This window comes from Microcebus murinus, chromosome 16 (assembly GCF_040939455.1).
Source record: "Microcebus murinus isolate Inina chromosome 16, M.murinus_Inina_mat1.0, whole genome shotgun sequence".
Lineage (NCBI taxonomy): Eukaryota > Metazoa > Chordata > Mammalia > Primates > Cheirogaleidae > Microcebus > Microcebus murinus.
The window spans coordinates 59,774,082-59,801,067 of NC_134119.1; the positions used below are offsets into that span (position 1 = coordinate 59,774,082).

General features: G+C 41.4%; 1 protein-coding gene across 1 annotated transcript; it reads right to left on the bottom strand.

Annotated features, from left to right (window-relative positions):
• Window positions 1-1,166: 1,166 nt before the first annotated feature.
• LOC105876867 (uncharacterized) lies at window positions 1,167-26,515 on the bottom strand. Its single transcript, XM_075993436.1, has 6 exons — window positions 26,488-26,515; window positions 20,435-21,057; window positions 19,242-19,289; window positions 11,104-11,227; window positions 9,777-9,872; window positions 1,167-4,734 (listed from the first exon to the last, which is right to left on the bottom strand). The coding sequence occupies exons 1-6, from the start codon at window positions 26,513-26,515 to the stop codon at window positions 3,326-3,328; spliced, it is 2,328 nt and encodes a 775-aa protein (XP_075849551.1). The 3' UTR covers window positions 1,167-3,325.
• Window positions 26,516-26,986: the final 471 nt, after the last annotated feature.

Sequence of the window (26,986 nt, forward strand, 5' to 3'; positions counted from 1 at the left end):
ATAGCTGTTTTATCAGTTTCTTCTTGGTTCTTACTTTATTCAGGAAAATAATACTTTTACAGGATGTCAGACATACTTTAAAAAGCTGAATATAAACATACACTATAAGATAATGCTGAATATAAACAGTTCCTACATCTTACTATATCAAAGTTGAATATACGTATATATTTCAATTATATATAAGAAAATATTTAAGAAAATAATGCTTTTCTACAATGTCAGATATACTATAAAAACTGAATATAAACATGAAAATTTTATCATTTTGCTAAAGTTGAATATGTATATATGAAAATATTTTTTATTTATTTTTATTTTTTTAATTAATTAATTTTTTTTTTTTGAGACAGTCTTATACTCTTTTTGGCCTGGCTAGAGTGCCGTGGAGTCAGCCTAGCTCACAACAACCTCAAACTCCTGGGTTCATGTGATTCTCCTGCTTAAGCCTCCTGAGTAGCTGGGACTACAGGTATGCGTCACCATGCCCAGTTAATTTTTTCTATATATTTTTAGTTGGCCAATTAATTTCTGTCTATTTTTAGTAGTGACAGGGTCTCCCTCTTGCTCAGGCTGGTCTCGAACTCCTGAGCTCAAACAATCCGTCCACCTCAGCCTCCCAGAGTGCTAGGATTACAGGCATGAGCCACCGTGCCCGGCCTAATTTTTTTTTTTTTTTAGAAACAGTCTCACTCTTTTGCCTGAGCTAGAGTGCTGTGGCATCAGCCTAGCTCATGGCAACCTCAAACTCCTGGGCTCAAGCAATTCTCCCACCTTGGCCTCTCAGAGTGCTAGGATTATAGGTGTGAGTCACCCGCGCCTAGCCATGAAAATATTTTTTTAAAATAATTTCTCAAGACTCAGATATTTTGTAAAATATTGAGCATAAACTTACAACAAATCCTTGGAGTTCCTTATTTCATACAAGTACAGGGAAAGGGCAGTTCCAAATTGTTTCATCAAATCAGAAATGCCAAGGACACAGATAATTCCAATCTGTTCCCTATGCCAATCTCAGCCTCTTAACACTCTGGTAGCAAAATGGCCAGAGTTCCACGTATCACACAGACATATATCCTGTATCTAAGAAGACCATTTCCTCCTATTTTGTTAGTATAGAAAATTTAACAAGTCCATTTTCAGTGGACTTTCAAAAGTCCACTTTTGCTCAGATCTTCTGTGTCCAGGACTATTATACATATGATAAGATGAAAAGCAAGCTAGGAGAGCAAGCGCCTAGTATTTTATAAACTTAGGTGAGCAGCAGGCAAAGGGAGAATGGTTAACACTAATGGACAGGCAACCAAGTATCTGATAATACAATATGGCATTATTTCTGTAAAATCTCCTCCATTTCTATACTTACATACGTTTTCTCATTCACAATGCTTGAATTTTTCCTTTATAAGAGTCCAATCTTTTTCATTCCAAAAAGTTTTCCAAAGTTTTGTGTTTTGCTTTTGCCTTGCATTAATTTTGTTAGAGCTTCTATGCATACTAGAATTGAATACTTATTCATTCACTCTGTCATTCCTTTGATCAAATATTTACTCAGAATCTGCTAGGAATAAGCAATGTACCAGGTGTTATGTAGTCAGAGTGAATCCCAGTCCTTAATCATTCCTGTTTTCTACACATATTAAAAGTTAGTTTTTGGCTGGGTGTGGTGGCTAATGCCTGTAATGCTAGTACTCTGGGAGGCTGAGGCGGGAGGATTGCTTAAAGTCAGGAGTTCAAGACCAGCCTGAGCAAGAGCAAGACCCCATCTCTACTAAAAATAGAAAGAAACTATCCAGACAACTAAAAATATATATATAAAAAAATTAGCCGGGCATGGTGGCACATGCCTATAGTCCCAGCTACTTGGGAAGCTGAGGTAGAACAATTGCTTGAGCCCAGGAGTTTGAGGTTGCTGTGAGCTAGGTTGAGGTCACAGCACTCTAGCCCAGGCAACAAAGCCAGACTGTCTCAGAAAAAAAAAAAAATTTAGTTTTTCCTCAGAGTATACTTTTGTTCACATACTACAAATATCGACATATGTAGTACTGTCTTTGTCATTCATTCCTAATGGCAATTTGCCTTGACTTTCTTTTTAATATGAAAATTATTTATACTGGTAGCTTTTAAATTTCCTAGTAGAGAAATGGATTTTGGCTAAGGCTGGGTTATTTTCTAACTCTCTATAACACACATCAGATATTATGACATATCTCGTTTTTTAAGGTTTTAATAATCTAAATCTCCCTCCTGACCTCATGGCAACTCACCTTTTTTCTACTGGATTTCTTCATATTATGAATCCCATGATAAAGAAGAGCTACGAATGAAAGCTGTGTAGTTTTAAATTTCTCCAGAAGGAATTATTATACCTAACATTCAAAAAACAACAAAAAGAGAGATAATACAAGATGTTTCTATAGTCACTGCACATATAAGGCCTTCTCATATGACCTCTAATTATGTACAATTATGAAAATAATGAAGAATAATAAAGGCAGCTCTCACTTTGCACACTTTCAATACTAGCTACTGTTCTAAATAATATAAATGTATTTAACCCTCATAATATGCAAGTATTACTAATTTATAAATGAGAAAATATAGATATTGTTAAGTAATTTGCCCTATAAGAAATGAGTTATAATGGTGGAGGTGAATATTTAACCAATTAAACATTAGTTAAATCTTTTCCTATGTTGATTCAGTTCAGGTTAATTATAAGAATCAGCTTGCAAATATTGAACAAGATTTGAGTAGAACAGAAAAATATGCTGCACTTTTAACAGTAATATAGGATTCTTCAAGTACCACTTGTCAGATGAACTGGTAGCTAAGGAAAATTGATGTCACATATATATGGCATTAATATTATGAATCCTCTGATTTCCCCTAAGGGTAATAACTCTGATATTGAAAAAGGTCTGAAAAGTTAATTTATCTAACACATTCACTGCTCTCCTAAGCTTCTCCCCATTATGAATTCCCTAAGGTTGACCTGGCCACTGAAAAGGCCTTCTCACTTTTCTTACATTCATGGAGTTTCCAATTTTTCACCAATTGAACTTATGTCTAATAAATTCAGAAACACAAATAAATGCCTCCTAATTCCTAACATTTATGAGGTTTCTCATCAGTAACATATGTCAAATCAATTCTGGCCTGTAAATAAAGGTCTTTCAGGCCTTATATCTATAGTGTGAATTCTGATATTTAGTAAATTGTTACACTCAAATGCTTTCCATGTTCCTTATAATCATGTTTGTTTTCTTTCAAACTACTATGAATTTTCTGATGTCAACAAAATTCTGAGCCTTCCCACATTTCATTATTCACTCCTCTGTCCTGTATGAATTCTTTGATGTTGAGTAAGGTGTGAACCACGAATAAAGGCCTTACCACATTGCTTACATTTATAGGGTTTCTCACCAGTGTGAATTTTCTGATGTCGACTAAGTTCTGAGCCACGACCAAAAGCCTTCCCACATTCCTTACACTCATAGGGTTTTTCACCACTATGACTTCTCTCATGATGAGTAAGTTCTGATCTTCGGATAAAAGCCTTCCCACATTCCTTACATTTATGGGGTCTCTCACCAGTGTGAACTTTTTGATGTCGAACAAGTTCTGTGCTACAAGTAAAGGCCTTTCCACATTCCTTACATTCATAAGGTTTCTCACCAGCATGAGCTCTCTGATGTCGAGTCAGTTCTGAACCACGAGGAAAGGCCTTCCCACATTCCTTACACTTATAGGGTTTCTCACCAGTATGAACACTCTGATGTCGAATAAGATGTGAATCGGAGATAAACGTTTTCCCGCATTCCTTACATTTATGGGGTTTCTCACCAGTATGAATTCTTTGATGTAGACTCAACTGAGAGGCACAACTATATACTTTCCCACATTCCTTACATTCATAGCGTCTTTCACCAGTATGAATTATCTGATGAAGACTAAGTTGTGTGTCATAACGAAAAGCTTTCCCACATTCCTTACATTTATGGGGTTTCTCACCAGTATGGATTCTCTGATGTCGAAAAAGGTGTGAAGGACGGGTAAAGGCCTTCCCACATTCCTTACACTCATAGTATTTTTTATCGCTATGAATTCTCAGATGTAGATTAAGTTGTGTGGTAGACGGAAAAGCTTTCCCACACTCCTTACATTTATATGGTTTCTCACCTATATGCATCCTTTGATGTTGACTAAGTTGTGAACTAGAATGAAAGGCCTTCCCACATTCCTTACACTCATGAGGTTCCTCAATGCTCTGAGGTTGAGTAATTCCAGAGTCACGAATAAAGGCACATTTCTTATTTTCATTACAGTTTTTGCTTTGATGACGTCTCTGATGCTTAATCAAGTCTGATCTACTATTAAAGATTTTCCCACATTCTCCACACTCAGAATTCTTTTCCTCATTATGAATTTTTTCATGTTGAGTAGGATGTGACTGGCACCTGAAAGTGTTCTTACATTTCTTATAGTCACAGGATTTCTTTCCAGTTTCATTTCTCTGATCTTCTCTATGGGCTGTGCACTGAATCGACGTGGACCTTTCTCCAGAGGTTATTACAGCTTGTCTGAAATGTCCCTTCTGATACTCTTGTTGTCTCTCCACTGGGCATTTGATTTTTCTGTTATTTCTGTTATTTCTGACCTGATGCAATGATTTAATTTCATAACTGTCCTCTTTTGGAGATAAATTCTTGGTTTCTCTTCCAGACTCCCAGTCTGTAAGGTAACAAGAAAGAACACAAGAGGCATTTTCAACATTGCAGGAGAAAAAAGTTTCTAACACACAAATGACAAATTAAAAATTGTGAATAAATTAAACAACTCTTTTTTTTTTATTGAGACAGAGTCTTGCTTTGTTGTCCAGACTAGAGTGAGTGCCATGGCGTCAGCCTAGCTCACAGCAACCTCAAACTCCTGGGCTCAAGCAATCCTGCTGCCTCAGCCTCCCAAGTAGCTGGGACTACAGGCATGTGCCACCATGCCCAGCTAATTTTTTCTCTATATATATTAGTTGGCCAATTAATTTCTTTCTATTTATAGTAGAGACGGGGTCTCATTCTTGCTCAGGCTGGTTTTGAACTCCTGACCTCGAGCAATCGGCCTGCCTTGGCCTCCCAGAGTGCTAGGATTACAGGCGTGAGCCACTGCACCTAGCCAAATTAAACAACTCTTAACACTACACTGCAATTTGGGAAAAAAAAGAAGGGAAGAGGGAATGAGAATAGAGAAAAAGAAAGCACAAAAAGGCAGTGATTTTTCACCTCTGGTGAGAATCAGAATCAGATGGGAAACATTCAAATTACAAAGTCCAGGAAACATCCAAAACTAACTAAATAAAAATCTAAAAGACTAAGACATTTACAACAGCAAATCCTCTTATTTCCATTGTCAAACTTTATGCAGATTTTCACTTCTCCTTTCTACCTGTATTTCCACCATCTTGTCCAAAGTCATCTCTCACCAATACTAACCTAACTGGTCTCTCTTTTTCCACCGTTGCACTCCTAATATTCCATACCCAACACAATAGCCAGCGTGTACTTGTCAAAATAAGTAAGAGCATGTCATTTTTCTGTTCAAAATCCTCCACTGGATCTCCCTCTCATTAAGAGTAAAAGTCAAAGTCCTTAACTGGTCTAAAAGGCCTTCCATAAACTTGTCTTTCTGACCTTGTTTCCTATCTTCTCCCATTAGCTGACTTTCCTCCAGCTCCCTGACTACTGGATGTTCTTCACACTCGCAAAGCACACCCCTCCTTCAGAATCTTTGTTTGCAAGTATCTTCCCTAAGATATTAATATGGCTCATTTAATTACTCCATTCAGACCTTTATTCAAATGCCAACTTACAAGACCACACTTTACAGAATAGGACCCTACTCACTCTACTTACCCTATTTTTCCATAGCACACCTATCATCACATCATCTTATCTATTTTCCCAACATTATAAAAATTTTCAAACATACAGAAAAAGAACTTTCATATTCCCACTACCCAGGTTCTATAACAAACACCTGACTCTATTTGTCTTATCAAATATCTATCCACCAATCAATCCATATTGCAGACATTTGTGTACTTCACTTCTAAACTCAACAGATTATGTTATTCTTTAAGTTATTTACTTTTGTATTGTCTGTCTGCCCTTCACTGATGCCTTCGTAAAGTAAATACTCAAATAACCATGTTTCATGAATGAATAGCCATTGGTACTTTTGTTACTCTCCCTCAATGACTCTCAGGCAACTGGAAGTGTGAGCCTCACTGTCTAAATCAGTGCCCTCCCCCTGCACTATTTGGAAGGTGGCATTTTAGTGACCCCTCCTGCACAATCCGTCATCACAGATGTCTAGAGCCTGATGCTGGTTGCAGCTGAGCCATCACAGCACTGAACCCTACACTTACAAAGTGCTGCATGAGAATAAAATGAAATTTTCTGGTATTGGTAATCTGGGTGAATAAACTTACATCTTAACTCATATACTGGCTTCTTGACTCAATTAACTGATCAGACCCATTTCCTCTTCAGAGCCTTTGCAATACTTGCTCTTCTATCTAGCTTGAAACGTCCTCCCTGCTGGATCTTTATATAATGCCCTTCTCCCCTTTCTTCAGGTATTCTTGTTCCAATGTCACTTCCTCAACACAATCCAATATGCCATAACTAAAGGGAGCACCTGCTTGGCTCTAGCAGACTGTTGCCCTCAGGAATGTGGGCCCAGTGTTCTGACATAGTCTTTTTTTCCTCCTGGAAGAAACTCTAAAGTTGGATTATTGTGTGAAATCTCTGGATTTTTAAATGTTGGCAACCAATACTTCAAATCATGCAGGCCAAACTAAAAAACATAGCTGAGTAGATGTGGCCAACAGGCAATTTATAATCTCAAAACTGAGCATAGGTTTTATAGCCCAAGAGCTTGAGATAGAGACTCTTGTTCTTTGTAATTAAGAGAGAATATGAGGTCACTGGATGCCATGGGGGAGGGTAAAGAATGTTAAAAGCAAACTCTGTGCTTGGCAACTTTGTTACCTGAACAGCACCCCTCCATACTATTAGGATAGACCTTTGCCACCGTTTCTTAAAATGCTGTAAGGCAAAACTTTCAATCTTTCCTACCTCTTCTTTATTTACCATCCTACTCCCATTATAACAGCTGGGAAGTAAATAAAAAATATTTAGGTTGTACAATTTGGAAACATGGCTATTCTTTTGTATATAATAAGGATAAAAATAGTCTACTTTAAGGATATGATAAGCAGCTTTACTGCTATTGCCTTCAAATGTTTTGAGCTAATGCTATTAAAAACAATGTGACCAACAGGGGAAAATTTTAGAAGAAAAAAAGTATATTTCATTCCAAATGAGGACTTTAGAGAGAAGAAGTTTATGGGAAAATATAGAACTACTCAGATTAAAACAAAAGACTTAAAACAAAACAAAACGAGAAACATTTCAAATCAAGAGTCTAACTGGCCCGGGCGTGGTGGCTCACGCCTGTAATCCCAGCACTCTGGGAGGCCGAGGCCAGCAGATTGCTTGAGGTCAGGAGTTCGAAACCAGCCGGAGCGAGACCCCAACTCTACTAAAAATAGAAAGAAATTAATTGACCAACTAAAAACATATATACAAAAAATTAGCCGGACATGGTGGCACATGCCTATAGTCCCACCTACTTGGGAGGCTGAGGCAGTAGGATCACTTGAGTTCAGGAGATTGAGGTTGCTGTGAGCGAGGCTGATACCACAGCACTCACTCTATCCTGGGCAACAAAGCAAGACTCTGTCTCAAAAAAAAAAAAAAAGAGTCTAACTGTACCGCTTAAGGAACCAGATAATGAAGAGCGAACAAAACTCAAAGCTTTGAGAAAGAGGGAAATAATAAAGATTACAGTAGAGATGAACAAAATAGGGAAGAGAAAAACGACAGAAGCAAATCAATGAGACCAAAAGCTGGTTCTTAAAAATCAGGAACAAAAACGTGGATTCACTATTGACCTTACAGAAATAAAAAGGGTTATAAGGAGCTACTATAAACAATACTACATGCCAACAAGTTAGATAACTTAAACAAAGATGAGCAAATTCCTAAAAAGACACAAAACTACCAAAACCGACTCAAGAGAAAATATAACATCTCAATAAACCAATAACAAATAAAGAAACTGAATTCGTAGCCAAAAATCTTCCCACAAAGAAAAGCCCAGGACCAAATGACCTCACTGCTGAATTCTACCATTTAATGAAAACTTAAAACAAATCCTTCACAAACACTTCCAAAAGACAGAAGAGAAAGAAACATTTTCCATCTAATTCTGAGGCCAATTTTACCGACTTCAAAACCAGACAAAGCAAAGATATCACGAGAAAATTACAGACCAATATACCTTATGAATACAGATGCAAAAAACCTCAACAAATAAAACCGAACCAAATCCAGCAACATAGAAAAAGAATTATATAATACAATCAGGTGAAATTCATCCCAGAAACAAAAGATTACTTTAACATTCAAAAACTTATATAGGCTGGGCACAGTGGCTCACGCCTGTAATCCTAGCACTCTGCAAAGCCGAGGCGGGCAGATTGCTCGAGGTCAGGAGTTGGACGCCAGCCTGAGCAAGAGCGAGACCCCATCTCTACTATAAATAGAAAGAAATTAATTGGCCAACTAATATATATAGAAGAAATTAGCGGGGCATAGTGGCACATGCCTGTAGTCCTAGCTACTCAGGAGGCTGAGGCAGCAGGATTGCCTGAGCCCAGGAGTTTGAGGTTGCTGTGAGCTAGGCTGATGCCACGGCACTCACTCTAGCCTGGGCAACACACTGAGACTCTGTCTCAAAAAAAAAAAAAAAAAAACTTATCACTGTGTACATCAAAATTATTACAACAAAGGACAAAAACCACATGATATCTTAATAGTTGGAGAAAAAGTTATTGAAAAAAGTACTCTAAAATCCTTTCATAACAAAAGCACTCAACAAACTAGGAAAAAAAAAGGGAACCTGTATATAAATGTTCATAGCAGCACTATTCCTAACAGCCTAAAAGTAGAAACAACCCATATGCCTTTCAATGATGAAGGGATAAATAAAAATGTGGTATATTTATACCACGAATACTATTTGCCAATATAAAAAATGAGGTACTGATATTTACAATATGAATGAAACTTGAAAACATTCTGCTAAGTGGAAGAACTTACATATTATATGTGGTATCATTAATATAAAATGCCAGAATAGGCACATTTATACAGACAGAAAGTAGATTAGTGGTTGCCTAGGACTGGGTTGTGAGGAGTGACTACTAATGGATATAGGGTTTCATTTTGAGGTGATGAAAATGTTCTAAAATTAGCCTGTTGTGATGGTTGCACAATTTTATAAATATTCTAAAAACCACTGAGGTATGTACTTTAAATGGATGAATTTTACGATATGTGAATTACATCTCAATAAAGCTGTTTTAAAAAGTTAGGACAAAACTGGACCCCAAGTTCAAGTCACAGGGAGGGAGGAAAGCACTTGCTATCTCAAATGAGATGGAAATATGATACAAGGGTAGTCAGAGAGTGGTAAATGGAGTGAAATTTTAGAGCCCTGTGCTGAAACATGCTCAACTTTCTTACCCAGTTATCAGTCCTTATTAGGGTGCTTTCCTACCAACATCTCAGAAGTGTTGCCTTCTCATGGGCCAGCTAGGCAACTTAATACAAGTCACCATAGCCTCCCCAATATGATTCATTCTCACTCACCTGGACACCATTCTTTTGTCTCCTTCCTCTTAACCATCCAGGGTTCTTTCCCCTGCTCCAATAAGGAGATCACACTTGGCTTACTGTCAGAAAGTCCTGCTCAAGAAAAAAAAGGAACAAGGTTATGGTGTAGGTGTCAAAATTAAAATCCAGCCCTGATGATTAAGAAAGAGGGCCAGGCCCAGTGGCTCACGCCTGTAATTGTAGCACTCTGGGAGGCAGAGGTGGGCAGATTGTTCGAGGTCAGGAGTTCAAAACCAGCCTGACCAAGAGTGAGACCCTGTGTCCACTATAACTAGAAAGAAATTAATTGGCCAACTAATATATATATATATACACACAGAAAAAATTAGCCGGGCATGATGGCGTATGCCTGTAGTCCCAGCTACTCGGGACACTGAGGCAGAAGGATCGCTTGAGCCCAGGAGTTTGAGGTTGCTGTGAGCTAGGCTGATGTCACTGCACTAACTCTAACCTGGGCAACAAAGTGACACTCTGTTGAAAGGAAGGAAAGGGAGGGAGGGAGGGAGGGAAAGGAAGGAAAGGAAGGAAAGGAAGGAAAGGAAGGAAAGGAAGGAAAGGAAGGAAGGAAGGAAGGAAGGAAGGAAGGAAGGAAGGAAGGAAGGAAGGAAGGAAGGAAGAAAGGAAGAAAGAAAGAAAGAAAGAAAGAAAGAAAGAAAGAAAGAAAGAAAGAAAGAAAGAAAGAAAGAAAGAAAGAAAGAAAGAAAGAAAGAAAGAAAGAAAGAAAGAAAGAAAAGAAAGAGGAGCAAGTAGATTAAGAACAAATGAGGAAAATAAAGATGTCCAATGGAACAGCCCATTTCCAACTTCACAAAAGACAAACAATTCTTTGGTGAGCAAGAATCTCTAACTCAACCAGGTACTTGAAAAGCACTTATGAAAAAGTCATAATAGGCCGGGTGTGGTGGCTCACGCCTGTAATCCTAGCACTCTGGAAGGTCGAGGAGGGCTGACTGTTCCAGGTGAGGAGTTCGAAACCAGCCTGAGCAAGAGCGAGACCCCATCTCTACTATAAATAGAAAGAAATTAATTGGCCAACTAATATATATAGAAAAAATTAACTGGGCATGGTGGCGCATGCCTGTAGTCCCAGCTACTCAGGAGGCTGAGGCAGGAGGATCACTTGAGCCCAGGAGTTTGAGGTTGCTGTGAGCTAGGCTGACGCCACAGCATTCACTCTAGCCGTGGCAACAAAGCAAGACTCTATCTCAAAAAAAAAAAAAAGAAAAACTCATAATAAAGAACATAAGAATTCCAGAAGGCTAATTCTGAATTTGGGGGTGGGGGGTTAGATAAACAAACTTACCCAGTGAGATCAGGTTATTGTAATTTTCCAACATTACATCTCGGTATAAATCCTTCTGAGTACAGTACAAGGATTCCCACTCCTTTTGAGAGAAGTAAATGGCAACATCTTTGAACTTCAGGCCCTGAAACCACAAGTAAATATACTATTTGTGAAATTAATGGACAAAATCTTAAGACAATAGAAGAGTAAATGGAAAGAGCAATTCAGTAGGGGAGCTTCACTGGGAAAGCAGGTTGTGCTGTACTGTTCAACATGGATGGGTCAGAAAGGAAACAAGGGTGATCACAGTCAAGTGCCCACATGGTTCTTGAGCATGCCTACTCCTGCAGGTTAACTCTGGGCACTTCCACCATCCACCAGGTTTAGAGAGTAAGTCCGGATAAGTGGTGCTTCCCAATTAAATGAAACTGCGCATGTAAGCACATGTAGCACCCTACATCCTATGTTCAGCACAGAATGTTTCTCAATGCTTCCTCCCAATTCGTCCATTCAAGAAATTAAATCATAACCACTTTTCCATGTCTCCACAAATTCTTTTTTTTTTTTTTTTTTTGAGAGTCTCACTTTGTTGCCTAGGCTAGTGTGAGTGCCATGGCGTCAGCCTAGCTCACAGCAACCTCAAACTCGTGGGCTCAGGCAATCTTGCTGCCTTAGCCTCTCCAGTAGCTGGGACTACAGGGATGCACCACCATGCCCGGCTAATTTTTTCTATATATATGTTAGTTGGCTAATTAATTTCTTTCTATTTATAGTAGAGCCAGGGTCTTGCTCTTGCTCAGGCTGGTTTCAAACTCCTGACCTCGAGCAATCTGCCCCCCCTCGGCCTCCCAGAGAGCTAGGATTACAGGCGTGAGCCACTGCGCCTGGCCCACAAATTCTTAAACAGACACCACTTTTACTGGCTGTGTGACACCTCATCTTAAGTATTCAATGTCTTACGTTGCAGCACTAGTCTGGAGGAGTTCTCTAAGACTCTTTTGCAGTTATAACAGTCATTATTTCTCAATGATTTATAAATCTGGCGTATTGTTCCTGTAACCACAAATTTTCCTTAACTATGCTATTCCCCTTGTTACCAAGCTACCAGATCTGATGGAGAAAGCTCCAGACTCACAAAGACAAGCACACCCAACACAAGTTCCAAATGGACCCACTTATTGGTATCCATCTGGCACAGACTCCTTGGGAATATCCAATAATTCCATACACCCCATCTATCATATCCCTATTATATCTCCAGTCCTAAAAACCTTAGAGAGCTAGAGATACTGGCAGATACTGAGACTGAAACAAGTCAACATCAATTACCTTCTTGTCTAATTGGAAAACCCAAATTTGCAACATGTGATTGCCACTAAGCCACTCACACTTCATGAAATCACAGCTCTCAGAAGGGAGATGTAAAATTTCCAGCAAGAGTCAATTTTCCTACTCCACTGGTACTCTTGGTAGAAGGATATGTACTTAAGAAATGCTAAGTGGTTTGCTGTTGAATACCTAAATACTTATTGGAGAACACTTAAGGGACAGCAGCCTTTGGTAGCATCACTGACTGGAATGAGAAGAACTGGGGAGGAAGTTCCTAGACAGAGGTAGGAAAAATATACTTTCAAATCTTCTTAAAAAAAAGAATGCATTCCGAAACTGATCAGCCAATTCTAAAATTTGTATGAAAAAGCTAAAGGCCAGGAATAATTAAAAGACATTCCTAGAGAACAAGATACTATGGTGGAGGGACATGACTTACCAAATATCAAACATTACTACAAAGCTGTCTTTAATTAAGACAATGTGGTTTTAGTGCAGGAATAGACAAATGGATTAGAAAGGAGAGCCCAGAACAGACCAATGTATACATAGGGAAACTTAATTTATGACAGAATTGGGCACTCAAGTACAAAGGGGAAAGGATGACAGTGTAGTAAGGAATTTGGCCTCCAAAGAGAGTCTGGCCTTTGTCCTGGCTCCTGGGAAGTAACCACTAAGCACCTGGAACTTCCTAGGTGATAGGAATGTCTTTGTTACTTATGGTGGACCCCTAAGGCCACATCTGTTAGCTTATGCTAATGCAATGACTCTGGCTATGCCAGAAAGACCAACCATGTAATCTGTCTTGGGGCTTTGGGCTTCCAGGCAAGGAGGGAGGGAAAATGCTGGAAACTGAGTTTAAGCACACAGAAAATGATTCAATTAACCCTTTGCACTCGGATGTCAAGTGTGACTCGACACGGTTAGCATGGGTAGCAGCTCATATGTGGAGCCACACTGGACACGTAGTTTCACCGAGGAGGGAAGGGAGATTTTTGTCTATTTTTCCAGTATCTTGTTTTCATTAGCATGAAAAGACAAGTAAAATGTAAATGCAGAGATGGTACACTAACTTCCAGGGGTAGATTATTATCCACTAACTTAGAGCAACGTTTAGATGGAAAGCTCCATATAATCACACCTCACCTTAACAAAAAGCACAAAGATTGTGTTGTTTGTTCTAACAGAAAAATCAAAGGAGGAAGAAGAGAGACGATTTATATTTGCAAAACATGTGAATGTAAACCAGGTCTTCATGTGGGTGAATGTTTCAAAAAATATCACACCATGAAAAATTATAGAGATTAAAATTACTCTTTGAATGTATCAATAATTTGAAATATTAAAAAAATCCAAATAAATAAGCTTGTATGGAAAGAAACTCCAGTTTTTTTTTTTTGTTTTTTTGTTTTTTTTTTTTTTTTGAGACAGAGTCTCGCTTTGTTGCCCAGGCTAGAGTGAGTGCCGTGGCGTCAGCCTAGCTCACAGCAACCTCAAACTCCTGGGCTCGAGTGATCCTTCTGCCTCAGCTTCCCGGGTAGCTGGGACTACAGGCATGCGCCACCATGCCCGGCTAATTTTTTATATATATATCAGTTGGCCAATTAATTTCTTTCTATTTATAGTAGAGACGGGGTCTCGCTCTTGCTCAGGCTGGTTTCGAACTCCTGACCTTGAGCAATCCGCCCGCCTCGGCCTCCCAAGAGCTAGGATTACAGGCGTGAGCCACAGCGCCCGGCCTGAAACTCCAGTTTTTTATTCTACTGCCACGCTTTGTAAAATCTGGGGTATTTAAAAAATTAAATCCCGAGTAGAATAAAGGAATTGAGAAAAAAACAAGTGAGTGCAAAGGGTTAATCATTCCTATATAATGAAGCCTCAATCAAAACTGTGGACGATTGCTAGGGGCTGATTCTGGTGTTATGCCTTATACTAATCATTCACTATAGGCTGTAATGTACATGTGCTGCATGATGCTGCAGTAGTCAGCATTTTCTTCAGACACGGTTGCTGCCCTGTGACTTGATAAGGGGCCTGAGTTGTTGCACATAAGCAAATGCTTCCAACTCTCACATGGAGGGCCCCTGTGGTAGGAGTCTGGAGGCCATGAGAACAAGAATAAGAAGAACTCTCCCAAGAACTGGCCCCCGATTGATGGTTGGTAGTCAATGACGGGTAAGACTCCCCATGGGGGGGGGGGGCGACCTAAAACAGGCACAACTGTGGGGGCCAGGAAGAAGTCACTGCCTGGGATTGAGACCAAGAAGCATTTCAAATGGCTGCATTGTTTTATGTTGCCTATCTCAGCCTTGGCTTTTGAGCTCTGTCCGGCACCTTAACTTCAGTAACCGTTATAGGTCTGAGACCATGAGAAATTGTTCCCTTCTGATACAACTCTGGAATTGGCTGATATCGCTGCTATGCTCAGATGCTCACGTACAAGGAACTAACCTTGGGTCTGGGGGGTATAAAAATAAAGCGACCGGTGCGTGTCTGTGTCGTTATTTTATGTTCTATGTCACCCCTGTCCTGTAATCGGGCCACAACAGACGCTGAAGCTTGGATGCATGTCCCTGGTTGACAATACTCTATGTATATTGCTACACACCAATACTGGGAGAGTAACATATCCAATGGACAATGGAAGCTTCATGTCTGGAACCTCCCCAGTTGCCACCCTATCCATCTCTTTTCTTTGCTGATTTGAATGTATCTTTTCCCTGTTACAAATGTGACCCTGAATATAATAGCTTTCAGTAAATTTTGTAAGTCTTTCTACTGGATTATTACACCTGAGGGTGGTTTGTGGAAAGCCCTGAATTTGTAGCTAGCTGGTCTGAAGTAAGATTGGTCATGGGAACCTCTGAACTTAGAGCTGATGTCTGAAGTGATGGGCAGCTTTGTGGGAACTATTCCCTCAGTCTGTGCAGTTTGCCTAATGTTTGCAATGAATGGCCTTTTCAATAAATGATCCTGGGATATTAGTTCTCCATATGGAAAAAGTGAAATTAGACCCCTAACATACACCACACCCTAGAATTAATTCCAAATGAATTGAAGAGTTAAACATAAGAGGCAAAACAATATCATTTATAGAAAGCAATAGAGAAAAATCTTTACACTTACAAAATATGAATAAATTAGTAAAGGAAAATAATCTTAAATTTGATGCCATTAAAATTGAGAACTTCTACCATTATTTAAAAGTTACGGGGCGGAGCAAGATGGCGGATGAATAACACCGCCAGACAGAGTGTCTCTGCAGAAAAGACAGATTCTAGCAGAAATTAGAGGAAAGAAGCAAGAAGACGAGCATACAGCGGACAAGGGCCAGAAGGAGGGGTACCTGAGACCCCGGGAGACTCCACGGGAGGAGGCTGCGGAGAACTGGAGGCTGAGACCACCGGAGCAGCCTGGAGACCAGCAGCAAGGGTAGGTGGATTTGCTGTTTCCCCTCCCCTGCATTGGGACTGCTGGTGGGCTCCCCAGCGGGTGGAGAGACCTGCGGACACCAGCCCAGAGACCGCCGCCGCCTGCCAACGGTGAGCCTGTAGCAGACGTGGCACCAGGTTCCCAAGTTCCTCCGGGCACCTCCGGGTGCACAGACCCGAGCCGCGCGGCAGGCGCCATATTGCCTCCTCCTCCCCTTCCCCGACCCTACCCGCGGCTGCCCAGAGAGACAATACAGCCACCAGCCGGAGGCACCTCCAGGGAACGGGACCTTCCCGTTTGGGACCCCGCCCGCCCTCCCAGGTGCTGCTGGCACCGTGTTCCCAGGAGAACGGTGCCAACTCAGAGGGGATTAATAAAATGTGGTATATGTATACCATGGAGTACTATTCAGCTCTAAGAAACAATGGTGATATAGCACATCTTATATTTTCCTGGTTAGAGCTGGAACCCATACTACTAAGTGAAGTATCCCAAGAATGGAGAAACAAGCACCAGATATATTCTCCAACAAACTGGTATTAACTGAGTAGCACCTAAGTGGACACATAGGTACTACAGTAATAGGGTATTGGGCAGGTGGGAGGGGGAGGGGGCGGGTGTATACATACATAATGAATGAGATGTGCACCATCTGGGGATGGTCATGATGGAGACTCAGACTTTTGGGGGGAGGGGGGAAAATGGGCATTTATTGAAACCTTAAAATCTGTACCCCCACAATATGCCGAAATAAAAAATAAATAAATAAAATAAAAACAACAACAACAACAAAAAATTACAAGTCGGTTGGGTGCAGTGGTTCATGCCTGTAATCCTAGCACTCTAGGAGGCTGAGGCGAGCGGATTGCTCGAAGTCAGGAGTTTGAAACCAGCCTGAGCAAGAGTGAGACCCCGTCTCTACTATAAATAGAAAGAAATTAATTGGCCAACTAATATATATAGAAAAAATTAGCTGGGCATGGTGGCGCATGCCTGTAGTCCCAGCTACTCAGGAGGCTGAGGCAGGAGGATCACTTGAGCCCAGGAGTTTGAGGCTGCTGTGAGCTAGGCTGACGCCACAACACTCACTCTAGCCTGGGCAACAAAGCGAGACTCTTTCTCAAAAAAAAAAAAAAAAAAAAAAAAAGAAGTTACAAGTCAAGCCATAAACTAAAAAAGCATGTACAGCACACATAACTGACAAAAGAGGACAATCTACAATATTTAAGAATGCCTATACCTAGCTCTCTGGGAGGCCAAGGCAGGTAGATTGCTCAAGGTCAGGAGTTCAAAACCAACCTGAGCAAGAGCGAGACCCCGTCTCTACTATAAATAGAAAGAAATTAATTGGCCAACTAATATATATAGAAAAAATTAGCCAGGCATAGTGGCACATGCCTATAGTCCCAGCTACTTGGGAGGCTGAGGAAGTAGGATTGCTTGCACCCAGGAGTTTGAGGTTGCTGTGAGCTAGGCTGATGCTATAGCACTCACTCTAGCCTGGGCAACAAAGTGAGACTCTGCCTTAAAAAAAAAAAAAAAAAAAAGAATGCCTACAAAATATTAAAGGGAACAAAAAAACTGGAAATATAAACATCAATAGAAAAATTAGAAAATTACGTAAGTGGTAATTCAGTCAGGCTAAGAAAGCATGAATGCTAATAGGTATGAAAGGGGGTTCAACCTCATTTAGCACCAAAATATGCAAATTTAAAATCAAAATAATGTATCAATTCATACCCACCAAGTGGTTAAAAATTTAAAAGTTTAACAATACCAAGTGTTGGTGAGGAAGTGAAGTTACAGGAATTGTAAATGGGTATAAACACTTTAGAAAACAATTAGGCAGTGTCATGTAAGGTTGAAAATGCACATACCCTGTGTCCTAGCAATTCTATTTCTAGTTACATACTTAGAGAAATTTTTGCACATGACAACAACAGTTAAAGAATGTTCACAATAATGTATGCAATATAAATAAGAAAATACATATACAATGGATGGGTATACAATAGGATAAGTTCACAATTATGAATGAATCTCCTGAACATATGCTGAGAGACTAGCAATGAAGTTGTAGGAGAATCCTAATATGATTTCCTTATATCAAATTTTAAAAAGAAAATAAATACATGTGCTTAAAACTGAAAAGAAAAGCAAAGGAACAAAATTCAGAATAATACTTACCTCTGAAGGTTAAAGGAGACAACTGGATTGGGATGATCACAGCACACTTGGAGTTTCTAACAATAGTTAACACTCTAGTTCTTTTTTTTTATTATTTTTTTAGACGGAACCTCGCTTTGTTGCCCAGGCTAGAGTGAGTGCCATGGCGTCAGCCTAGCTCACAGCAACCTCAAACTCCTGGGCTCAAGCAATCTTCCTGTCTCAGCCTTCCGAGTAGCTGTGACTACAGGCATGCACCACCATGCCTGGCTAATTTTTTCTATATATATTAGTTGGCCAATTAATTTCTTTCTATTTATAGTAGAGACGGGGTCTCGCTCTTGCTCAGGCTGGTTTCGAACTCCTGACGTTGAGCAATTCCACCCACCTTGGCCTCCCAGAGTGTTAGGATTACAGGCGTGAGCCACCGTGCCCGGCCAACACTCTAGTTATTAAACATGGTGTTCAGTCATTCTTTATACCTTATCCACTTTCTATTATTGAATATTTAATAAAAGCAGTTTTAAAAAGACAGAAATTTGTAAGCAAAAAAGCTGCTACATGTGACACTGGAGGGGACAACAAAGAAATTAGTGAGACTGAAGAACCTTATTCTACTCAACTTCCCTGCCAAATCACTGAGGCATGTACACTGTCAAGAATGTTCTGAGAGGGCCGCGAGTTGGCTCACGCCTGTAATCCTAGCTCTCTGGGAGGCCGAGGCGGGCGGATTGTTTCAGCTCAAGAGTTCGAAACCAGCCTGACCAAGAGCGAGACCCCGTCTCTACTATAAATAGAAAGAAATTAACTTGCCAACTAATATATATAGAAAAAATTAGCCGGGCATGGTGGTGCATGCCTGTTGTTCCAGCTACTCGGGAGGCTGAGGCAGGAAGAGTGCTTGAGCCCAGGAGTCTGAGGTTTCTGTGAGCTAGGCTGACGCCACGGCACTCTAGCCAGGGCAACAGAGTGAGACTCTGTTTAGAAAAAAAAAACAGAATGTTCTGAGAATTAACAAAATCCAAAGTGGAAATTCTACATCAGATGAGACAACGTACACAAAACAGACAGCCCTGGGGCTAGTTTAGGACAACTGCTCCATACACGCAGTTTCTTTCTCTTTCCCTTTCTCCAAATCACTAATGTAAACCTTTTGGATGGATTCCTGAAATAAGGTAGTGTCCTGAAAACCAAGAAGTTCTTTCAAGAAAGTGGCAAATGCAACTTACCGCCATGATTTGATGCACAACAATTCTTCTTTCCTCTTCTTCTGGGTTCTTAGAGAAAGAAAAAGGTGGAAAAAGGTTAAGAAACCATAAGACAACAGTCCCTTTCTAAAACCGGAGGAGGCCAAGTCAGAAAAAATCCCTGCCCCACCCCAGGCACTAAGAGGGAGGCCAAAGAAGCCTGCAACCCCATTTTCCTCTGCCATCCTCACAAAGAAAAGCAGGCGACCTTAGGGGCCCAAAAAGGAGTCCTGGGAGAGACTCCCAGATTGTATGTAGCCTTCTTCCTTAAGAGCCCGACTTGGGGAACTTCCAGGCCCAGCATCTTATGCTGAGCCCAAGTCTGTGGCTCCAAGACACAGCCTAAGTGGACCCACTTGTCAAGGTCCCACACTCCTCTGTCCTTTAGGCTGGGGGCATCTCTATAGGAATAGATCCCGGAATGCTATGGGGTGAAAAACACAGAGAAGTGGAATCAGCAGAGGCTCCCCAGCTACAAACTCTAGAACGACCCCTACCCCCCAACACACACCACAGGTAGCTCCCAGGGGAACACAAGTCAAGGCCCTGGAGACTCAGTGGAGGCGGCTGTGTGCATTCCGGCTGGACTTGAAAATGCAATGGGAGCTGCAAAGGCTCGCGACGTGCGCAGCTGGGGTTTTAGCTAGACGACCCGGACCGCGGCAGACCCCGCCCCGAAAAATGTACGAGGGCCTCTCAGCTCTCCCAAAGGCAGAGTCGAGGACAAGCCACATGGGGGACTCTTTTCTAATCTCTGTCAGTCACCCACACACAGCCACAGCGAGTCCCACTGAGCCAGGAAACCCACCACGGCCCCGCAGGCACTGGGCGCCGCACATCCGGCGCCGGGCCCACAATCCACGTCCAGGGAGTGTCCTTGTAAGAAGACACACAGCCCGCTCCCGCGCCACTCTCGCTCGCCGCCCCCGCGCCGCCCGGCCGGAGCGGGCAGAGCCGGCCGGACGCCCCCTCCGGCCCCGGGGCGCAGCCCGCACGCCGCCTTCGCGGCCGCGCGGCGCCGACACGCCCGAGAGCCGCCTGCATTTTAACTCCCGACCAACCCCGGGGCGCCTCCCTGTCCACTTCTGCGGGGTCCCTGCACTCGGGTCTGGCCGAGCGCGGCGCAAACCAGGGAGCCCGCCCGCCCGCACGCCACGTCCCGCTCCGCCGATTACCTCAGGCCGCACACCCGGTGAAGCCCCCTGGGAAGCGCAGTCCCGGGCGGGGGAGAAACACCCAGGCCGGCGCCGGCGCGGCCGTCTTTTCCGCTCAGGGTCGAGTCCGGGTCCAAGCCCTGCCTGAGCAAGTCCGGTCCAGCCCGCCCGGCCGCGCCCGAGCCTCCGCCAGGACCGGCCCAGAGAGTGACCCGCGGCCGCCGAGGGAGGAAAAGGGTGGTGGGCCGTGGGGGTTTCTGGGAAATGCGGCCCAGACGGGGGAGGGGCGGGCGGGCGGGCGGGCGGGCAGCGGCCTGGACTTCCCGCGTCCGCCGCCGCGTCCGCGCGGGGAGGGGCCCGGGACCTCAGAGAACTGCGGCTGGGAGCCAGGGAGAAGGCCGTTCGGAGTTCCCGCCGCCAGGGGCCGCGCACGACGACTCCCTGCCACGTCACGCGCCTCAGCCCTCGGCGCCACAATCCCGTTAACGCCCGGAGGCCAAGTCTGGGCTGGGAATTCCTGTCCCAGTACGGGGATCCGCTGGGAAGTGCGGTCTGCAGTTTCGGGAACGCGGTGACAACCACCACCTTGGGCTCCGGATAGGGAACAAGGGACTGGAGGAGGTTAAAGAGGGATAAGGCGGGGTCTGGGGTGGAAGGAATGGAATATGAGTGTAGTGGGATGCTATTAATATGTCATTACTTTAAGTTTAGGTTGCAGGATATTTAATGACAGAAATATGTTCGAGAAGTACTTTAGCTGGAAAAAGTATTACTAAACTCTATATACTATGTAATACTGTTCAGAATTTTTATAAACAAACACGGAAAGATAGGCACTTGGGTAACAATATCTGTAAAGTTACACTAACATCTGTTAACAGTAGTTGATTCTGGAATATGCAATTGTGAGTGACTTTTTTCTTTTCAGTTTAAGAGTATTATATACCCTTCTGGTTTGGCCATTATCATTTCCTTTATGTGAAACATTACATATTAAATTTTGTCAGCTATAAAATGAATATGTCTAGTTGCTATTATGTGCAACTCTGTAACTACAGTAGAGGAAAAGTAGATTTTTTCCCCTAAAATTTATTTATTTTATTTATTTATTTTTGAGACATTGTGTCACTTTGTTGCCCAGGCTAGAGTGAGTGCCGTCGGGTCAGCCTAGCTCACAGCAACCTCAAACTCCCGGGCTCAAGCAATCCTACTGCCTCAGCCTCCCTAGTAGCTGGGACTACAGGCATGAGCCACCATGCCCAGCTAATTTTTTCTCTCTATATATTAGTTGGCCAATTAATTTCTTTCTATTTATAGTAGAGACAGGGTCTCGCTCTTGCTCAGGCTGGTTTACTCCTGACCTCGAGCAATCTGCCCGCCTTGGCCTCCCAGAGTGCTAGGGTTACAGGCGTGAGCCACCGCGCCCAGCCCCCCTAAAATTTAAATTACTGATTTCTACTAAGAAGTAGAAAACCTGAACAGAATAACCTTAATAAAATTTAAAGATATTTAAAAACATGTACAATTAAAAAGGTACTGTACCCAGATGGTTATAGCTGAGTCTTAGCTAATTTTTAGACTAATAATGATTATTCAATTAATTTATATCCAATTTATGCTCTAATGAATTTTGTCTAGCTAGCATAAAACCCAATAAAGACAGGCCAAAAGATGAGTATTAATCAGTTTCAATTGTGGTTATACATACAAAAATTCCAATAAAAGGCTGATTTAAATAATGCATAAAATTGGCTCATGCCTGTAATCCTAGCACTCTGGGAGGCTGAGGCGGGCAGACTGCTTGAGGTCAGGAGTTCGAAATCAGCCTGAGCAAGAGCGAAACCCGTCTCTACTATAAATAGAAAGAAATTAATTGGCCAACTAATATATATAGAAAAAATTACCTGGGCATGGTGGCGCATGCCTGTAGTCCCAGCTACTCAGGAGGCTGAGTCAGCAGGATTGCTTTAGCCCGGGAGTTTGAGGTTGCTGTGAGCTAGGCTGATGCCATGGCACTCATTCTAGCCTGGGCAACAAAGTGAGACTCTGTCTCAAAAAAAAAAAAAAAAATACCAATAATACATAAAATTTGTACAATGAATTATGTTGACAGATTTTCTAATATTGGAAGAATATTAAGAACTCTAATGATAAAATGCATTGCATCAACAAATTAAAGGAGAAAAAAATTCATCCATCAAATGATGCCAACAAGATGATGTGGTAGACAAAATAATGCCCCTGCCCCGCAAGATGTCCAAATCCTAATCCCCAGAACATGTGAATATATCTTACATGGCAAAAGAGACTTTGTAGGTATGCTTCAATGAAGGATCTTGTGAGATGGGAAGATTCTCCTGGATTATCTGAGTAGGCCTCACAAGGGTCCTTATGGGAGGAAAGTGGGAGGGTCAGAGAAGAGATCTGACAGCAGAAGCAGAGGTTGGAATGATGTGCTTTGAAGATGGAGAAGGGGCTATGAGCAAAGGCATGCTGGCAGCTTTTAGAAGCTGGAAAAGGCAAGGAAATAGATTCTTCCTTAGACCCACAGAGGGAATATAGTTCTACTAACACCTGGATTTTAGCCCTCAGGACCCATTTTGGAGTCTGATGATGAAATCTTCCCTCAGAGCAGGAAAAGGTGGGCATGACCTGTTATTCATCAGAAAGCCATGTCCTTGATAAGTTTGTCCTTCCTCTTTACTTGAGATACTTTTCATCCTCCCCCAGTTAGGATATAGAAATGCTTACATTCCTTCTCCTGAAACTTCCTCTCTTAAAGAAACAAATTCCCTAGTCTGTTCCAGTGGGGTCTTTGGGTACATCCCAAGGAGCTCAGTGCCCTCCCACATTTATTTCTCCTTATGTGGCAGAGTGGAGTCACCCCATAGGCACATTTACTTCAGTTGTTTGAGAAATTTTAAATCTCCAGAAGCACAGAAAGAATCGTATAAAGAACTCCCACATGTGCCTGTCCCCTAGATACACTAATTGTTAACAATTTGCCACTTTGATTTCTCTGTCTCTTTCATTTAAAAATAAATTCAAGTATCATTATATGCACTACTAAATACGTCAGCATGTATCTCTTAAGAACAAGGGTATTCTGTGAGTCCATGGTTGTGATGCTGGCAGAGGCATTATGGGCAAGAAAAGAAAATCTATCCAGAATATTTGTCTATAGTTGTAAGGACGAATCTCTGTCTCATTCATGATAAAAGAGGCCTAATGTAACTGGCCTTCTACCACATGGCCAGCTGGTTCCATAAAGGAATGATGCCACATCAGGGACTCAATGCTGGTGTGTCTGCTGTTGACAAAAATTAAGGGGGAAAGTACTGTGCCAGCTGATTGTTATTATACTTATTAAGAAACAAAATGTTTTCAAACACCCCAAATATTTCTGCTTACATCTCATTGGCCAGATTTATGACACATGGTTCTCCTCACATGGTGGAAGGCAGAAGGGCAAAGAGACAAAAGGGGGGCCAAACTTGCTCTTTTATAAGAGCATTAATCCTACCTGTGAGGATGGAGCTCTCACCACCTAATCATCTCAAAAAGGTCCCACCTCTTAATACTATTACAATGGCAGTTAAATTTCAATGTGAGTTTCGGAGGGAATACACACTCAAACCATAACAATGACTAAAGACTCCCAGGACAGTAGGATAACATTACATCCTTAATGTAAATTTGATGCCCACTTGTACAAGTCTTTGTATAGATATAAGTCCCTCCTATAGCACTTGTATATTCCCAAAGATTAAAGACCAGTGCCTAAGTAGGACAGTGCAGAGGATGATTTATTTATTCCTCTTCCACCTCTAACATCATAGGCAACAGTCACCCCATGGGACATGCCTTGTCATCTGCTGCAAGCTCAAAATAATGAAGGTGGATACCTCCCACCTTCACTTCAATAAAAATCAGACAGGCTCATCAGATGCCTCATATTTCAGATAACACTTATGGCTTATTTTCTGCATTCAATGTTTGTCTCTTTGAGGAATGCCTAGACACAGCAGAAATGGAGCTCGCACTCTGGACACAGGAGATATTATAAAGTTATTATCTAACACGCAAGAAGAAAGTAATATTTCACAAAGGTTCTGAGGCTAATATAACAAATTTGTATGTGACTTTGACCTAATGCATGAAAGGTTATCATCAATGATAAGAAAAAACTCTTTAATAGGGCACCAGACATAGCATGGCCCTCTGCCAAGCACATTTAACAGAAACTATATTGGGAGTATTTCATAAAATGGCTGTTCATGCTGCTGTCAGTTGTTAAATTTAGTTAGAGGAGAAACAGCAGCTGGTTATATGGTAACACTAAAATGTCTTTAGGACACAGTCGTTAATTATGCTCCAGAAGCAGCTGCCGAAGCTTTGGGATGGCTTTTGCACTGGCATTCTACCCAAATCCTTGTGCAGCTGACATTCATCTGTATTTGTATCTAAAGTTATCAGTCAAAATGACATGCCACTGTAGTTAATATTTACATGGCTTATCAAGCTAAGAAAAATGAAACTACTGAGACTGAATTGATGGCATTAAAAATTAAGAATTTTCATAAACATATGCCTCCTATACTGCCCAGCCATCTAATCCTAGGTATTTATCGAAGGGAAATGAAAATACAAAATGTTAATACAAATGTTAATACAAAAACTTGTACATTGATGTTCATGGTAGCCTTATTTAATAGCCTCCAAATTGGAAACAACCCAACTATTCATCAGCAGGTGACTGGATAAACAAATTGTGGTACTATTATTCAGCCACAGCTTGCCTGGATCCAGCGTGGGTAGCATAGTGAGACACTGTCTCTAAAAACAAACAAAAACAAAACACAATCCCCCCCTCAAAAAAACTTCCAAGACATACAACATGGATGATTCTTACAATAGCTGAGCAAACGAAGCCACATACTAAAGATACTGTATGATTCCATTTATATAAAGTTATAGAACAGGCAAAATTAATCTATGGAGAGAGAAATCAGAAGAGTAGTGATTTCAGAATGGGGATGGTAGTTGTTATCTTGGAAGGAGCCAAGGGAACTTTCTAGGGGAATGGAAATATTCCATTTTTTGATCTGAGAGGTGGATACCTGGGTATACATATATGTAAAAATTTATCAAAATGCACATTTATACTTTACCATATGTAAACTTACTTCAGTTTTTAAAAAGAGAAATAGAAGTAGTAAAAGAAAGAAAAAACTTTATAGTCATTAAGGAAGTAGGTGGGGAAATTTCAGAGACATGGGTCAGAAATAGAAGGAAAAGAAGTAATGATGGGCAAACACTTAATATCTGTGGACTAATCAAGGGCCTACAAATATATTTAAGACCCAAAAAAGAGTTTTTTTAGAGCTCTAGTTTCTGTTCTGGCATGTAAAGAGCTTGGACGTCATCACTCTGAACAAATAAGTATAAAGCTGAACAAACTGAAAAAAATCAACAACTCTTCTTAGAACTGTCAGAATAGTGAGGTCCCAGAGCAAACTGCCACCCCTGAAATTGGAGAGACAGAGAAGCAGATATGAGAATTACAACTTACAGGAGCAGGAATCCATGAACAGAAACCTCCCTGGACACCAATACTGAGGTAGGAAAACCTGAACTATCATTGATGAACTGCTGAAGGCTCAGTGTGGACAAGTCTGGTAGTTAAAAACTTTTAGCATTTCTTTTTGATTCTTTATGTCAGAGCCTCCATCCCTTTGCTTACATTATTTGTCCTTACATATTGTCTGCATTTTACACTGGTGTCCTTAACGTGTTAATAAGTTATTTAAAATTTTCCATCTAATTCTAAAATCTATGTCATATCTGATTCTGATGCCTGCATTGTCTCTTCAAACTGTGTTTTTCCTTGCCTTTTAGTATGTCTTCTAATTTTTTATTGAAAGCTGAAGATGATGCATCAGGTAATATAAACTGAGGCAAATAGGCCAGTATGAGATTTTATATTAACCTGGCTAGTAGCTGGATTGGGTTTAATGGCTGTTGTCGCTGTAGATGCCAGAGGCTTTAGTTTCCTCAAGTGTCCTTGGTCTCACCCCTTCCTTCCCTCACATCTTCTGCCATTGTCTTTGGGTTTCCTTGAGATATTCTTAAATAGAGTCTGTGTCTTGTAGCTCTTTTGGTTGTAACTCACTGTCCTATTGTTGATGTTGTGGTATGATGTGGGGAAGGAAAGTATGCTATAACCTTATAATTAAACCTTTTCTTATAGTGGGCCTGAGTCCCTGTAATGTGACCTTCAGAAGTATTTCTCATTCTTTGTTTTCTCTCCCTATTGGTGATACAGGAAGGCTAGAGGGAGTTGGTGTTGGTAAATTGCCCTTTCCTCAAGAAGATAACGCTCTGGTAATGTCATTGACCTAGGAGAGCAGGCCTTTGTTATAGAGAACACTGTATTTCAACAGGTTACTTTTCCCTTCTCCCTGCCAAAAAAATGAGGGAATTTTTCTGGATTTTCACCTTGAGAAACTGATAGGATTCCCAGAGGTAAAACCCATAAAGTACAGAGGCCCCCTCTAAGGCTAGGTCTCCAGT

Excerpts from the sequence above, each read along its gene's own strand:
- LOC105876867 (XM_075993436.1), bottom strand. The coding sequence starts at position 26,515 with ATGGCAGAAGATGTGAGGGAAGGAAGGG. Across the intron at positions 21,058-26,487 it reads AGATGTGAGGGAAGGAAGGG|ACCCCGCCTTATCCCTCTTT; the intron begins GTGAGACCAAGG and ends CTTCCACCCCAG. Across the intron at positions 4,735-9,776 it reads GACAAAAGAATGGTGTCCAG|ACTGGGAGTCTGGAAGAGAA; the intron begins GTGAGTGAGAAT and ends GTTACCTTACAG.